The 17,874-nt window shown below is 37.5% G+C and overlaps 1 protein-coding gene across 2 annotated transcripts in view; it reads left to right on the top strand.

The window, feature by feature from the left end:
• TPP2 (tripeptidyl peptidase 2) overlaps positions 1-17,874 on the top strand; it is a 53,278-nt gene that overhangs the window by 34,630 nt on the left and 774 nt on the right. For both annotated transcript variants that reach the window (XM_065626895.1, XM_065626894.1), the window contains 5 exons: positions 5,637-5,788; positions 5,883-5,979; positions 6,866-6,996; positions 8,294-8,501; positions 16,869-16,988. In XM_065626895.1, the coding sequence (XP_065482967.1) occupies positions 5,637-5,788; positions 5,883-5,979; positions 6,866-6,996; positions 8,294-8,501; positions 16,869-16,988 (708 nt within the window). The remainder of the gene's footprint in view (positions 1-5,636; positions 5,789-5,882; positions 5,980-6,865; positions 6,997-8,293; positions 8,502-16,868; positions 16,989-17,874) is intronic.

Raw genomic sequence — 17,874 nt, 5'->3', positions numbered from 1 at the left:
GTGACTAGTCTCTGGAAAGCTTTATATACACACACACACACATATGCATACACACACATATGTATCAGTTGATGAGGGAGGGAACTTGTTAGCTCGCACATATGTGCAACACGTTACCAACACTACCATGGATTTCACAGAATCACAGAATGGCTGATGCTGGAAGAGACTCTGGAGGTCATATGGTCTAATCCCCCTGCTCAAGCCTCCTAAAGCTGGTTTCTCAGAACTACATCCAGGTGGCTTTTGAGCATCTCCAAGGGTGGAGACTCCACAACCCCTCTGGACAACCTGTGCCATTGCTCAGTCACCCCACAACGAAAAAGTATTTCCTGGTGTCCAGAGAGGAACCTCTGTGTTTGCGTTGGTGGCTGTTGCCTCTTGTCCTGTCACACTGCACCACTGAAAAGTCTGGATTTCTTTTTACACCCTCCCTACACATATTTACATAGATTGATGAGATTCCTTCTCTGTCTCCACCACCCAAATGCCTTCTCCAGGCTGAACAGCGCCAGCTTTCTCAGCTTTTCCTCATGGGAGAGATGCTCCAGTCCATTAACTTTGTGATCCTTCACTGAACTCTCTCCAGAATGTCCATGTCTCTCTTGTGCTGGGGAGCCCAGAACTCCCAAGTGTGTCCTCACCAGTGCAGAGTAGAGGAGAAGGATAACCTCCTTCAACCTGGGACATCAGGGTGTGTTTTTACTTAACGTCTTCCTGTCTTCAGTGTGTCTGGACTTCAAAAAAAAAAACCCAAACAAAAAACCACAAAAAAACCACCCCAAAACAACAACAACAAAAACAAACAAACAAAACAAAAAAAACCCAAACCAACCAAACAACAAACAAAAGACACTACCACCACCTTTCTCTCTGACTACTGAACCTGTGATATGTATAAAATTCAGAATTCAGTGATGTTTTTCCTTTGAACTGATCCCCACTGAAGTAGAGAGTGCCCTACTGTCGTGGCTTGGGAAGCTGATGTACCCTGAGAAGTGCTGTTGGTCTCTAACAGGAAGGCATGTGCTAAACAACCATGTGAAAAACAAATTGGTTCAATGTACCTTTCTTCTTTCACAATTTAACTTTTGTAATGCAGTTGAAATTTGATTATTTCCTGTTGTCTCCAAGTTTTGTCCTGAACATAGGCAGAATGAAAACAGATCATCATTGACTTTTTCTGGTCTGTGTTTTGTTGTTGATACATAATGCAGCTTTTGAACAGCAATATGTAACTACTAGCAGAGGCATAGAAAGTTTCTGCATCTTTCTCCCTACTCTGCCATCCTTCCCTCCAATTTGAAGCAAGAAATGCACTGTGCAGATATTGTTAAGTACCAGTGGAAGACTAATAAATACCATTGTGAAGTCAAACATAAAAGGAAATGTGTTCGATGACTTCTTTTCAGCATTAAGGCTCTATTCCTGTTTAATCAGGAGGCCTTCAAAAATAGGATGAAGTACATGTCTGATTTAGTTTCCTGTAAGCCTGGCTGGTGACTTCAAGAACCTTAATTCATTTTCAATTAAACATGAGTATTTCTGTAAAAATAAGCAACTTCGCACAAATTGTATGCGTCTGAAGGTAGATACAGATTATTTATGCACATTCAGATGTGTGTGTATGCAGATGTGCATGGTATTTATTAAACGAAAAATGAGACCATGGATGTGTTCCTTCAAGGAGCTTTTTCCTGTGGTTAATTTTGCTGTGAATGCTTTAAAGTAACAGTTGTTCATATGTCTTTTCCACATAAAATACCAGATGTTGAACTATCGGACAAAAATCTAAGTTTAAACCTTTAAACAAAATTAAGTTAACTGTTTAAGTCTTTTAAGAGGTGACTGTTTCGGAGGTGCTGTGCTTGTTTATGTATGTGGTTTGTAGTTCTAGTTAAAAATCAACTCACTGAGTCTTATCAAACTGTGCACAGAGTACACTGACTGAAGAGTGTATCCTATATGTTTCCAAAGTTTTGATTATTACTTTTGTTAGAGGATAAAAAAAGGGCAGCTTTCTCATTAATTTGAAAGTTTCCCTAGTAATTTTTTCAATAGATAATATGCTTGCTTTCTGCCTTTCTCTTGTCTATCCCTCTATCTTTTTATAGGTATATATAAAATCAAATCTAGTACACTACTCTAATAATTCTGTTGCTCTGGAACAGTTAGTGACATTTGAATAAAAAAAGAGATTAAAGTGCTGAATTGTGAAGAGTTGGCTTAATCTCTAATGTTGAATGTTTCTGTAATGACAATGACAGTGTCTTCTGGTATCTAGGAGATTGCCAAGTTTTATGAATAATGCTCATGTTTACAGATAGAATAGAGAAAAGAAGGAAGCCTTCAGTCCATCTTATGGTCTTGTGATAGTTTAATTAAATGTGATAAGCACCTAAACTGTATTTATCCCATGAAATAAGTTTGGTGTCTGTAGAGAAGAGTGTGCCTCCTTTTTGGCAAGCTCTTTTTCAAAAGGAGATGGCTTATGTCTGAAGCTCATTGTTTCCTTTCAACAGTCATAGCTTGTAATACTTCCAGAATGGTGAGATGACATTTTACTGTTGGTTTAGCTATGTAGAATTTGTCTCTTAAATTAAAGTGTTCATCCACATAAGTGGGACTTTGATAATACAATTACACTTGGTTTGAAACTTAATCCAGAGTAGTAGAGCCTGCTCATGTAGATGAGGCTTGAGAATGCAGAGGCCGTGTAAATATATAACACCAAACGTATGTTTCCAAGTGAGATCTAAGAGGACTTTCAGGGAGGAAATCCTGAAATATTAGAAGAATATTTCTAGGAAGGCACGTTTCTTTCTTAGGGAAGTGTCAGTTTTGATAGAGGATGTCTTTTTAAAAAACACTGTAAACTAATGATTCAGATTTTTCTACTGGACTAACTTCTTAGGCATCTTAAAATGTTTGGTTCACTTTAATGAACTACGTTGTTTCTTTCTACAGTTCTAATTACCTTAGCCAGCCCCATGCCATGTTCCTGATGTCCATATCTTTCACTGCATATGGTTGCTTCTGTGACCTGTTCTGTCATGGTGTGGCCTAGATCTTGCTGAAGTCATCTTTGAGTGTCCTGCCTGGTCGTGCCCTTCATACTTGAAATGCACGTGTGCAGGATAGTTCCTGTGAAAGCTATACTTTAATGTAGATTAGTGATCTGAAATAGGTTTTAAAAAAATATGTAAATGTAAAGTTTGTGGTTCATCTGCAATTACATATTAAGTAGGTGGAAAAAGTGTTTTAAGAGAATATTTGTGTCACTTTTTCTTACCAGTATTGTTTTCGGTAACCCATAGCAAGCTGCTGGTATTTTTGAACTGTCAATCCAAATAAAATTGTTCTACATCTGTGTTCTTGAATAGTTTCTGAAGTGTAGTGTTGCAGTCTGTTATTGCAAGGTTATGCATAGCAGTTTCGAACAGTCACCTTTTTATCCGCTATGTAAGTAACCTCAGATAACTCCATCTTGTGCAACATTGACTTAGTTTATAGGAAACTTATTTTCACAAATGTGTTTTGTATTAATTGATATGAATAATTGCCACAGCAACTGAGCACGCAAAACAATATTTTGCACAATGTCGCAACAGAGTAATGGTGTTTAGAGGGTTTAAGCGTAAGTAATCTTCTCTGTGAAATGTCCTCTATGTAAAATAACTGGGCATGTGCCCCCACTGTTTGGGGAGAGGCTTTATAAAAAAGTTGCAACATTAAAACAAAAACCAACCAAATGGCCTCTCTTAGCAATTGTAATGTTTTAGAAGCAGTGACTTAAATCCGATGTTGGCTCATTTGCAAATTTGTACGTAAATCATCCCAGGAAACGGACTTCAGAGCATGGTCTGAGATCAGTAAGGATTTTCCTTTTAAATAGCTGTAGCTGTTTTTCTCATAGTAGTTATTGACTGGTGTCGCATGAACTAAAGCTATAGTGATGTTTTTGTGCTGGCATATGGGGTTTAAAAAAATCTTGCAGGAATTAAAAAATCTCAGGAACTGGCTGGATGGTCACACTCGAAGAGTTGTGGTCAGCATCCTGATTTCCAAGTGGAGACCATTGATGAGTGGTGTTGTGCAGGGGTCAATATTGGGACTGGCGCTGTTTAACATCCTTGTCAGCAACATGGACAATGGGACTTGAGTGCACCTTCAGCAAGTTTGCTGATGACACCAAGCTGTGTCGCGCAGTTGACATGCTGGATGTCATCCAGAGGGACCTGGAGAGGTGGGCCCATGCAAACCTCTTGAGATTCAACAAGGCCAAGTGCGAAGTCTTGCACCTAGGTCAGGGCAATCCCAAGCACAAATATGGGCTGGATGGAGAATGGATTGAGAGCAGCCCTGAGGAGAAGCTCAACATGAGCCGGCAGTGTGCACTTGCAGCCCAGAAGGCCAATTATATTGTGGGCCACATCAAAAGAAGCATAACCAGCAGGTCGAGGGAGGTGATTGTCCCCCTCTTCTCTGCTCTCATGAGACCCCGCCTGCTGTACTACATCCAGCTCTGGGGCCCTCAGTGTAGAAAAGACATGGACTTGTTGAAGGGGATCCAGAGGAAGCCCATGAAGATGATCAGAGGACTGAAACACATCTCCTATGAGGACAGGCTGAGAGAGTTGGAGTTCTTCAGCCTGGAGAAGAGAAGGCTCCAGGGAGACCTCCTAGCAGTCTTCCAGTACCTAAAGGGGCCTACAGGAAAGCTGGCGAGGGAATTCTTGCAAGGGCGTGTCGTGATAGGACAAGGGGTAATGGCTTTAAATGGAAAAAGGGTAGATTTAGATTAGACATAAGGATGAAATTCTTCACTATGAGAGTGGTGAGGCACTGGAGCAGGCTGCCCAGAGAAGATGTGGATGCCCCATCCTTGGCAGTGTTCCAGGCCAGGCTGGATGGGGCTTTGAGCAACCTGATATGGTGGAAGGCATCCCTGCCCATGGCAGGGGGGTTGGAACTAGATGATCTTTAATGTCCCTTCCAACCCAAACTATTCTGTGTTTACTTAATTTGAGCGCAGATAGAGGTGAAACTGGAAAGTCTGTAGCACAGAGTGGAAAACAGTTGACTGTGTATGCATCAACTGATTCAGTAGGTACACGGAAGAAGTATTGTCTTGGGAGGAATAAAGTTGTGTGTCCTGTGGCATGGTTCATGTTTATGCTAACATTGTATTTTTATAATTCAGTCATATTTGTTCATTTGTTTATTGCCAGATTTGTAGGCTAGGATGTCACTGATTATTTTTTTTTTTTCCCCTTGCCTTTTGACCAAGTTCTTTGCTTTTCTGTAAATGAACAAACCAACCCCACCTTTCTGATTCCCCAACTAATATTATGTAGAATTCTATGAATACAAAAATGTCAAACTTGCTAAATTTTAGGCTTTCTTGTCTTACACTCAGTGTGCTGTTTGAATATTTACATCTTTGCATTGCTTGAAATAAAAAGGTAAAGCAATTCCTGAATTCCTAATAACTAATACATTTACTCTAGAATCTTTACTTAGCATATATATAGTTGCAACTCAGAGTAGTTGTTTGCTATGATTTAGCTTTTATGTAGCATCAGAAAAAAGTGTACTGTATTCCTCTCAGTATGTGTCTCTTTTCCCATCTCCAGGATGTCCTTACAGTCCACTATCATTTGATACCATCACCAGCAAAGAGTAAAAATGGCAGCAAAGAGAAAGAAAGAGAACAGGAAAAGGAAAAAGATGTAAAAGAAGAATTTACTGAAGCTTTAAGAGATCTGAAAATACAGTGGATGACCAAGTATGTCTGCTGTCATGACTACACAAGCTTAAAGCATCTGTACAGAAAAAAATCCAGAATCTGTACTTTCATGCAATGTCCTCTTCTCTTCTAGGCTGGATACCAGTGACATGTATAATGAGTTGAAAGAAGCATTTCCTAATCATCTTCCGTTGTATGTTGCAAGACTTCATCAGCTGGATTCCGAAAAGGTGATTTAACACTTCAAAACTTGATTTGTCTTAGTACATCTTTGTCTAAATACATCCATGTGATATAAGCAGCTTAATCTTTCTTCATACATATTTGGTCTTGAAGTGAGTGCCATAGCTGTACTCAGTACTATAAAGCAGAAATTTCTAACTAGATTGACAGCTGCCTTCCTGACTGTGATTTACTTAATCCCACAGCAGAATGAAAGTATGCTTGCATATAGTAAGTTTGCTTATCATTTACTTATTGTTAAGTTAAATACATTGTATTTTTCCTGACTGGTTTAGGCTACAACGATATTATTTTAAATGGTGGTTACCAAGGCAAGCACACATCCCATTCTACTCCTCTGCTGGGTTGGTAGTTCCTTCTACCACAATTGCTCAGACAACTGAGGACAGTAACCTCTTGAAATGACACAGCTAAATCCACCATCTATCATTGTCCTCAAGAATTGGAACTGTGAACAGAAAAGTTTATACATATCTGCTTTTTTTGTTCATCTTCAAGATAAACAGCTTTTTTAGATATGTCAGTAGTTTATATATTTTTCTGTTTATTTCATTCTGATTTTATATTTATTTCTGAAATTAATAACTGCTACCTTTATTTAAGAGGGGTTTTTTTTCTTTCTGTAAACTCTGCACTTTGCATATACCCACTTCATGGTTTAGTTTGTTTTCAATGCAATGGACTACCTATTTGGGAAATCTTGATAATGCAGACTTTCAGGTTTTTTGAATCAAAAATTGGAGAAAGTGGAGAAAAGGACATGTTGAATTATGTTATTTCTGCTTACCTTTCCATTTATCTTAGTGTTAGTAGAATCAACAATCAAGTATTGTGGTTTCATAGTGCTAAACACCTTTTTTATTTTTCTTTTAGGAACGAATGAAAAGACTTGATGAAATTGTTGAAGCTGCAAATACTGTAATCTCTCATATTGATCAGACAGCATTAGCAGTATATTTTGCCATGAAGACTGATCCCAGGCCTGATGCAACTACTATAAAAAAGTACCTACCCAGTAAATAATTTTCTTGCATCCTATTTCTGTAATCTACGTACTTTGTCTCTGCTTATAGGAAATGGAATGACTGTAACATTTTTTAATAAGTTGTGCTATTCTTTGGGGCACAGGTAATTTCAAACATGATTACAAAATTATTTTGTTACTTTATAATATCTCCAGAATGCAGGAACACTGAGTCCTGCAAGTTTTTATTTAGAAGTATTAAGTAAAATAAACAAGTGCTTTCAGAATTTAAATGTGTCCAAAAAATGAGGTATTAAGTTTTTGTATCAAGCTTAATCTCATATCAGAGGGATCACTAGAACCATGATATAGAGGTGTGTGTTTTGAATGCTACCTGCCTTTCCATAATACTTTGCAACCTTTTGGATCTGGGTTTGAAGACAAAATTGACAGCAGACTTGGAACTAACTGCTTACAAAAGATTTCATTTGTGAAAGACGTGGTGACCTTGTGCTTCAGAGTATTTTTGAGACCAGTTTTTTTTCTTTAGTTTTAGATTGTTCCTCTGAATTACCAGTATATATCCCTAGGAATACAGTATTTTAAAGGTGACACCCTAGTCCAGAGAATAACTGGTGGATTTTGCAGTGTATGGCATGGTGCTGTTTTAGTCACAAATAGAGCAGCACATTTTAAGATTAGGCCCTTAAAAGGCGAGATGCATGTTTGTTGGTTATTTCAGATAAAATACCAGATTTCAATTGTAAGACTAATCTGTCTGTTGTAGCTATCCTGAATATTCCCATTTAATTCTAGAATTGCTGATATAAAAGCAAAGCTATGACATAAATGAACTTCATTCTAAACATTACTTGGTAAGTTGACCCATTAGGTCATGTGATTGAATCTAACATCTGGAATTGAACACCAAATTCAGTGGTGTTTTAAATGAGTGCAGTTTCTTTGAAGTCAGCAGAATTGTATCTGCTTATGGTAGTAGTAGATTTGACTCCAAGAATTGTAAAGCTATTTCTAAATGCTGGCTTATTCAGTTTTAGAATCCTGAGTTGCCCTTGCCTTAAGACACCAAAGGCTTTTCAGACTTAGAAGAATGGTTGAGGTTGTTTGATGCATAGTCTCTCTGTCATTCTTTACAATTAGTTTAATTTGTAGTAAATAGCCATACTTTAAAAGTTATCTTGGTGCTTATTTTCATTTTGTGTGTACTAACTGCTGTAAAGCTTTTAGCTTAAACTCAGTACAGCACTGATTCTGTTCTTAATGAGGTATCTGCAAAAAGCCCTTAATATTTTTTCAATGCTTTTTTTTTAACATAGTGAAATGGAAAAACAGAAGACTACTTTAGTGGATGCACTTTGTCGAAAAGGAAGCGCACTGGCTGACCAACTTCTTCATCTGCAGGCCCAAGAAGGGGCTGCTTCCAGTGATGCAGAAGGCAAAGATGAGGATCATGAAAGCTGCTCAGAGGCTTTGACAGAGACGTTCTGGGAAACAACAAAATGGACCGATCTTTTTGACAGCAAGGTAAGAGAGCAGAGCAGTTTTTTGTTTGTCTTTTGCATGTTGGATTTTTTGATGGTTTCTCCTGGAATTATGCACTGCCTTTGTGTGCACAGCCTCATGCATTCCTCCCTTCTACTTTTTCATGCTGTCCCCATATGTTGTCCTTCCTTAACCACCTTTTTCCACAGAGTTTTTGCCAAGCCTGTCAAATCCATGGTAAGCCCATCTCTGGACATGTGAATGTAGAGGTTAAGGGAAGGGTATAGAACAGTATCAGATTTCCATGAAAAAGCTGCTTGCTTTATTGAATCGCTTCTTTCTGTACCTTTCAGGGAATATTTTTGATTAACCTCTGCGCTGTTCTAGCTGTACACAAAAGTGTGCAGGGTACCTTCTCTGTTCCATCCTGCATTCTGTAGCCTCTTCTATGCTACGGACAAGAGAAGTTTTGTGTTTTGCTGTCAGTAATGTCTGTAGAGGTAAAGGAAGAAAACCTTGGAAATAATTACACTTACATATATTATTAGCACAGATTTCCCTGTCATTTCAGTTTCCTAATCCTGAGATTTAAGTTTTTTCTGCTTCATGCAAGGCAGCTATTCTGAAAGGAAAACAAAAATCCATTGTAGGTGATTAGTTATGTAGCTTGTAATTTACAGAGTTTGACTTCACATGTTTAACTGTTGAGGTACTAGTTAGTTGCTGTACTTAACTCTTGCATATGACAGTGTTTTACTGAAAGATTAAGTGACCAACGTATTTGTTTAAAATTCAGTTAAATTGCCAGAGCACTTCAGGTTGTTAATTTCAAAGTTTTTCTTTTGTCACTAAATTGCTTAATTTCCTTGACAGTAAATAATCTGCCTAGTAAGAACTAGTGCTTTAGCTAGAAGCCTGAACAAGAAGGTTGATGGTGGTTACCTTCACTTCTTTAATGTACACCTACATCTTTTCAGCATTCCTATTCTAATCTGTTACTGATGATAATATCCTGTGGTAGCAGATTTTGTGCTTTAATCAGATTGTCTGGCACATGATTTTCTTTCTGTATATTTGAAAGTACGGTACTGTGTTCCAGTGTAGTGATCCCTGGTTTACTTCTCTTTAAGCTGTTAGTAATATTTTTGGTGGAGGAAGTGTCAATATAGATATCTTGTTGGGAGTTTATCACTCTTAGCTACAGGATTTTTTTTTTCAAGGCAGATATTGATTCCTGGCACTCTTGAGCTGTGTACTGTGGGCCTGGAATGAGTAACTCTGATTTGAATTGCACAAATCAAACCTGTCTCTTTGACTGCCTTAACCACAGCATATTTGGGTTTTGCTCTGAAAATTGATGCTTCTGTGTGGTTAAATTGGTACTGACAGGCCAGCACTTTGTGTTTGTAGCACTTCCTATGGAAATGACTTCCATCCTGTTTATGCAGCATGTTTGTCTGCTTTTACCTCTTGGTTTTACTAGTCAAATTGAAATCTAAGCTTGATTGACTGTTGTGAGCCCTACACAGCCACTTGCTCACTCCCCTGCAATGGAATGGGGAAGAGAATTTAAAACATAAAAGTGAGGCAGCTTATGGGTTGAGATAATGACAGTTTTTACAGTGAGGATGATCAAATGCTGTAATGGGTTGCCTGGAAAGGTGGGTGAAGTCTCAGTCCTTGGAGGCAGTCAAAACCTGATCAGACACAGCACAGGTCAACCTGCTATACGTGGTCCTGCTTTGAGCAAGGGCATTGAACTAGATGGTCGCCGGAGCTCCCTTCTGTCTTCAACCATTTTGTGATTCAGTGACTGCTTAGCAAGTCATTGATGTAGCTCACTAGATTCTGAGGTGGTTTTCTTCATGCTTTCTGTGATCTAGGCACGTGAATGTTGGCCAGTGTCCTGGTTTTGGCTGGGATAGAGCTAACTTTCTTCCCAGTAGCTGTATAGTGCTTTGTTTTAGATTTAGGATGAGAACAATATCGATAACACTCTGTTTTAGTTGTTGCTGAGCAGTGCTTATACTAAGTCAAGGACTTTCCAGCTCCTCATACTGCCCTGCCAGCGAGGAGGCTAGGAGTGCAGAGAAGTTGGGAAGGGAGGACACAGGTGGGACAGCTGACCCCAACTGACCAAAAGGATATCCCATACCATATGATGTCATGCTCAGTATGTAAACTAGGGGAAAAGTTGGCTGGGGAGCTGCTGCTTGGGGACAGGCTGGTCATCAGTCACCAGGTGGTGAGTAATTGCATTGTGCATTACTTGTTTTGTGTATTCTTTTATCATGATTATTATTTTTCCCTTCCTCTTCTGTCCTCTTAAAGTGTCTTTATCTCAACCCCCAAGTTTTAGCTTTTTTCCGATCCTCTTCCCCCATCCCACTGTGAGGGGAGTGAGCGGACAGCTGTGTGGTGTGTAGCTGCCTGCCAAGTTAAACCACAACAGTCAGTAATGATGTAGTGTTACTTTTGCTGGCTGTCACTTTAATGTGTCTAAAGATCATGTGATGGATGTATTCACATTATGGATGTATTCCCTCCCCTCTCCAGTGGTACTGTTCAGTAATTCTAATCCCAGCAGTACCTATAGATAAGGTTTAAAAAAAAAAAAAGTTTGAAGGGGAAGAAATACATGCTGCTACTTAAAGATTTTATATGATTATTGGAACTGAGACTTTTAATTGCTTACTTTATACTTTGAGGTTTTCTTTTTCTAGAAACTCTTTGAAAGCAATGAGGAGTGAGAATAATGTGATTTGGGCCTTGATGGGATTGAGAATTTTGCTTTGAAAGGAGGTAGTAGAGCACTCTAACGATTTTCCGTGATAACAGATTTGGAGAAAAGGACTGGGGCTAGGGTGAAGGGAGTTATTTTCAGTTGAGAAAAAAACTTTTTTGTTTTTCCTTTATTGCTTCCCAGAAGTTTCGTGCTTGCGGCTGTTCATATTCTTTCATTTCCTTTACTGACAGGTGTTATGCCCATCTAGTAGTTTTTTAGGAACTGGCTGTAGTTACCAGTTACGTTGTTCAGAATAGTTGTTTCAGCTGTTAGCACTACAGTTTCTTGCTGATGAATGACCAAAGAACATTCCATCAAAGTCTTAAAACATTTGAGCAGTATCTAATAATGCTTTATTTAGCTTTTTTAAGGATTGCTGTTCATGACTAAGACCGCCTAATTATGATATGGCCTGACACAAAAAAGCCTAAAAAAAAAAATTAGTTATATTCCTTCTTTGTTGTAAACTGTGATAATAGCTGTACATGTGTATCATGGGCTGTAACTTTTCTTCAAAAATTAACTTAATACTTTACAATTCCTTCATTCCACCAATCTCTGCCAAACTGCATTTTATGTTCAAGCTGTCTGATCAGTATTCATTAATTTTTATTTATAATGGCAGACAGGTTTTGTAAGTAGGATTGTGCTTAAAGCTTTCTCAGATTCCTATTTGAATAAAAATGTCTTCTGCCCTAGAGATGGGCCAATAGAATGTTTTAAGTATCTGCAGTGGTCTTTGGTTGTCTTCCTTCACAGCTGCTTCTGTTTATTTGGAAAAAACACTTGTCTAAATCTCCGCATCAGTATCACATGCAGTATATTGTTATACTTGTGGAATATTTTGTTATTTTAAAAACAAATTCAATGGCTTAGTGCAAATAATTTGATTTTGCAGACTGTTAGAGGACAACTTGGAGTTTTGACTGTTTAAGGGGAACCGTACTGTCTGTGTAGCTTGCTTCCTTTGAGACAGGGAGTTTAGAAACAATGTTGAAGACTTAATTTTGTAGAGTAGTGTTTAACGCTTTAACAAAGATTCTGTTTAAAATAAACCAAGTATTTTTGCTAGGCTGAGGGCAAAAGCATTGATTCTATTCTTCAGTCCAGCTGACTCGTGCTTAGCAAAATCCACCTTGTCAGAAAAGAAGTAGTTATGGCTTTAACAGCCTTTCTGTGATGCTACTCTGGACTGGCTCAGACCAGACTGATAAAATGAAGTGTTGTGACTTGGCTCTATCTCCTAACTTTGCTTGACTCATTTGCCTTTTGGGGAATATAAGAGATTTTGAAGGAGTAAGGGTAGAGTGGAATAGTGATGTAGGATCCAGGATAGACCTTGGGTGAACGTCCTTCAAATGAGAGTCCTCATGAGGCAGCCAGCTTATTCTAAAGCATGCTGTTGGAAACAAAAAGGTGGAGTTCTTCCTGTACATGGTCATGGCTTTGTGGCATTGGCACATGAAAGATGGAACATCGGGGTGAGAAAGAAAGGAAATAAGGCACTTGCATATTGCACTGATCATTCAAGTGCCAATGTAGCTTTAGATAGAACATTGCTCTAAGTGTTTTTACTTCTAAGCTTTCTGTAAGTCAAAGCTCATCCTGATGTCAGTAATTAAAAGGCTAAGTGAAATTTTGAAAACAGACCATGTTTTCTTCTATGTTGTTTTTAAAGACAATCAGGAACATCATCAGCAAACCAAGTACTATCACTTGTTTCACTTCTCTCCAGGGCATTGCCACACGGCATTTGTTAGTGCCTTTGAACTGCCTGTTTTCCATTGAGGTATCATCCCTGTCCCCATATTGTAGCAAGTACGTGGGGAAGCTGGTACTGACTTTTGATAGTAAGTGCTTTTAATCACTGAAAGTTTATTTTAAATGAAACATGAAAGAAAATATTCATGTCCCCTGTGTACACAAAAGCATTTCAAATAAACTCCAGTTGAGACAGGCTATGCAGCAAGTATTTTTTTATTATGCTAACGTAGGGTTTTTAGTAATGGAATGTAAGTTATGCAACTTTTATTTTACTTAAAACATAGCTTTAAAATTTGTAGGCCAAAAGCCCCAGTTTGAAACAAACCAGCTACAGGAGAGTAGTAGAGTGTTGCCTGATTGTTACTGGTAATGACTCATCTCTAGAATTTAATGCCTCTCAACCTTTAAATTAGCTGTTGGGGATAAGCAAAAAGTCACATTTTAAAATAAGTTTAAGAACAAATAGAGACCCAGACCTTTCCATCTTGCCTTCTAAACATCTTTAGCATGGATTGTTTTTCATTTTACTGTCTGCGCTGTCAGATTCAGCTGTCTCTTCCAGCTGATTGTATTCAGTCATTGCCAAAAATTTGTTGCTGGATTCTTGATTCCATTAACTCCTCTCTTGTAAATACAAGTCAATTTTTTAATGTGAATGTTACTTTTATTTGTAATAGGCCAGTTAACAGAGCAGTCAACAAACATAGCTAATAAACTTTATTTATTACCATAGATTTTTATGAACCTGAAAAAACTTGCCTGCTGGTAATTATAACCATTACAACTTCAGTGTTCTTACAAGTAGTTGGAGTGTGTTTCCTATAGATTATATCACTTACCCTAGTATTTTAATTATTTGTAAATGTAGATGCATTTTAATCAACTGCTTAAATAATGAAGTAATTGATTATACAAGTCTGTTTTCATACATAACTATTAGGATACTAGAAAAGTTATATTATAATAGGTTGTATAGTGTTGCTGGATTCAAAAAGTGTTCTTTTTTACAGAGTATTTTCAGGCTTTTAAATACTTCAGCCCTGCAAATGTCTTGGGAGGTATCATTTCAGCATTTTACTGTCCTGAATATGCATCGTGTAGCCAATGGCAAGTCAGGCAGTTAATTAGGAGATGGACATTCAACCACTTTCATGGATCTGGATCTTAGCACGCTCAGTATTACAGGGCATTAGCTTGAGGAATAAAGTATCTAACAGTGTTTGTGGGGGTTATTTGTTGGTTTTTTATTGGTTTTTTTATCCCTCTCCCCGCCCCCCCCCCCAGTATCCTAGATCTACATGTTGCCTTTCCTTATTACCCTTGGTTCACCACTCTTTGGCCAATTTCTGGGCTATATCACTTGTTCTATAAAAGCTAGCTTGAATTATATTTATTGATATTATGAAAACAGTATCAAATACTTGAAATTTATTCCTATTTGTTCATCTAGCAACTGCTTTTAGATACTACAAGTTGGTTTATTTGCTGTTGTTACACATTAAGATAGCAGCGGTTTTCTCTGTTACCTCTTAATAGCACTCCAGTTTACTTTTTGTTTACTCATATGCAGGAATCAGAGTCTTCACTTCTGTGGTCTTGTAAAGCTTGCAATATTTTAACTATAAGGCTTAATTTGACCAATATGTGTACAAGTTTAAAAGTATTATTTCTTAGCTAACATTTTTTGTTTGTAAACCTGTTCTGATTTTAAAGCATCTCATGCATTATTCTTAACTTGTGAAGTGCTAATGAACGTTAAGTAGTTTTACTTGTATACAGTTGATTGGGTTTTTTCCCCCAAACACTAAGACAGAAATAATTGTCTTTTATCAAAAGCTCTTGGAGCGTTATTTTCAACTTTTTGGTCCAACAGAGAACTTTTTTTCTCATTTAGAAATACCCAAACTTTTATTTGGCCAGAGCAAGGGTGTTTCGTAAAATGCTTTGTTTTCTTGCCACAAAAACTCTAGGAAGCCCTGTTACGAAAGAAATGCTGTCAAGTGGCTTTCCTCCTGCCTTTATCACTGATGTTCAATAACCATTCAAAACTTACAGGGTCAGGTAAGAGCTTTCTTAATAGAGCAGTGACATTATTTCTGGTTAGCCTCCAATATGTTATTTGCTGAGAGCTCCAGTGCATTTTCCATTTGATTTTTTTTTTTTTTTTTTGGTTGGTTGGTTTTGTTTTGTTTTGTGGTTCTATCATCATTTGCAGAAGGGATTCTTTTTTAAAATTTAGTTTAACAAACTAAATCTGCTAATGGATCCACTGAGCAGTTATTCTGAAGTGTTTGCTAATGTGTTTTGCTTTAGGAAAATATCCAAAATAATTGGATTGAGAATGTAGCATGCAAAGTATTTTTCCAATAGCAATATTTGGAAAATCTGTATGTGAGTGGTGCTGTATGCTCATTGTTGCATATATGTATGTGTTTTAAACTACAACAGCTTAAGTGAATACTTGAACAGAACAAAATATGTGCTTGAAGACAGAAGAATGAGCAACTCTTGAATGCTTGGCAATACTTTGGAGCTTCAAAATTATACCTTTACTTGCTTAATAATTAAGCTTATTTTTTCTTAGCTCAGTCTTTTAAGTACTGATCCTGCAAAGACTTATGCATGTGATTAACATTCAATGGAAGTGTTCAGGCAGCAAAAATTAGGCAAGTGCTTCAGTACTTGCAGGACTGGGAACTCGGATTCCTTAGTGTTTATATTCTTAAGAAATATTTAAATTTTTTTTGCTATAATGCAAAATACTTATTTCTAAACATTCTTGAAGTGTTTTTGATATCTTTTCTTAATGAGATACTTTAAGTGGACAGTGGGAAAATGTAACTTTTGTTGGAGGAGTCAGAGGAAAGGAAAAATATTGTAGTGAGTGAAGGAAAACGAATAGCAAACTCTAATATGAGGTTTCATAAACTTTGCCAACAGCAGAAACACTACCATATTCAGCAACTTGAGTGAAAAATTTTTTAAAAAATCTATTTGCTATGAGTGTTCGAAGGGAAATATTTGAAACAATGTCTTAATTGCACTAATTCTTAGTGCTGTAACTGGTGAAATGGTATGAACTATATTGCAACACTCTGAATGCTGTCAGTGTTCGGGTGTTAAGAACCTGATTTATTTTACATTAGCACATAAGTAGACACATTAATTTGTGCATGTTAGTTATAGCATCGACAAGTATTGTAAGCTGTCTCTTTAGAATTAGTGTTATCAAGAGGAAGCTTTTTTAATAATCACTTCTTAATAAATTACCAATAGTGAGGAACTGGCCCAAAACCCGTGTCTTGTCTTCATGCTTACCTGTCTTCATTGCTTGTTTGTACTTAAGTGTGTTTGTCTGTGTGTGTGTATATACAGAAATGTCTCATTCACTATGTACGTTATACTTGTTTCTGCAGTAAGTTTGTGACTTCCTAGGAATCAAAACTCTCAATTGGGTCTTTGTTTCTGTGGGTCAAATGAGTCAAAAATATACCTGCCATGTTCTTGGGTTTTTTTATTATTTTTAATATGTACTATACAGTTGTCTCTAGAGAATGAAAAACCAAAGAAGCTAAAAATGTAGTGAATAAAAAATCAGAATAGTAACATCTGTGTTACATGAGGTATTCTGAAGTCAAATATGTTCATGAAGTCAGAAATAGTCTCTAGCAAGTTCATGTTCACAAGTTCTACTGTGAATCATCTGTTTTACTGCAAAGAAAAATGCAAGCTATCTTGTGTAAATGTTTTGCTTTGTTTAAATCACTTCCGCTACCTGAACAGAATCTGCTGTTACTTGTTAAGCCTGGTAAGATTAAAATATTAAAATACTTAATTTCTTTTTGGTTTTTGCATTGTAGGTTTTGACTTTTGCCTATAAGCATGCATTGGTAAATAAAATGTATGGGAGAGGTCTGAAATTTGCCACAAAACTTGCAGAAGAAAAGCCAACGAAAGACAATTTGAAAAACTGCATTCAGGTAAGGTGTAAAGTAATGGGCTATGTTCATGCTGAGTAAGCTTTTAAAAGTAAGATATCAAAAATTCAAAAATACTTCTTATACCTCTTACATCACTAAACTTAACATTTTAACTTTATCCAGGCTTTGGTGGGTTGGCCTCCATTTTTAATAGTGGTTTCTTCTTTTTCTACAATAGCAAGTTTGTGAATAACTGTCGTTTTTAGCAGATTTACTTTCTGGAACTTAGTTTGGGGCATAAAGAAAGTAGAGACAGCTTTAGCCAAAGATCATCTGAATGTTTAAAATCCCATTATGTTGCTGTTTAGTCACTGTTATTTTTATTATTATTAATCACACATATTGCTAGTAGAATATAGATGGAGAGTTAATGGGCATTACTGCTAGGACATTTTTGTGCATTGAGTTGAAAGACTGTATCACAGAATGGTTGGGGTTGGAAGGGACCTCTGGAGATCCTCTAGTCCAAGCCACCTGCTAAGGCAGGTTCACCCAGAGCAGATCACACAGGAATGTGTCCAGGTGGGTCTTGAATGTCTCCAGAGAAGGAGACTCCACAGCCTCTCTGGGCAGCCTGTTCCAGTGCTCTGGTACCTTCAAAGTAAAGAAGTTTCTCCTCATGTTTAGATGGAACCTCCTGTGCTTCAGTCTGTGCCCGTTGCCCCTCATCCTGTCATTGAGCACCACTGAAAGGAGTCTGGTCCCATCCTCTTGACATCCACCCTTGGGATATTTATAAACATATAGATCTCCTCTCAGCCTTCTCTTTTCCAGGCTGAACAGCCCCAGCTCTCTCAATCTGTCTTCATAAGAAAGGTGCACTAGGCCCCTCATCATCTACGTAGCCTCCCCCTGGACTCCCTGTAGATCATACAGAATGTTTTTC

Source organism: Caloenas nicobarica, chromosome 1, assembly GCF_036013445.1.
Source record: "Caloenas nicobarica isolate bCalNic1 chromosome 1, bCalNic1.hap1, whole genome shotgun sequence".
Lineage (NCBI taxonomy): Eukaryota > Metazoa > Chordata > Aves > Columbiformes > Columbidae > Caloenas > Caloenas nicobarica.
This window is presented reverse-complemented; position numbering and strand designations above follow the sequence as displayed.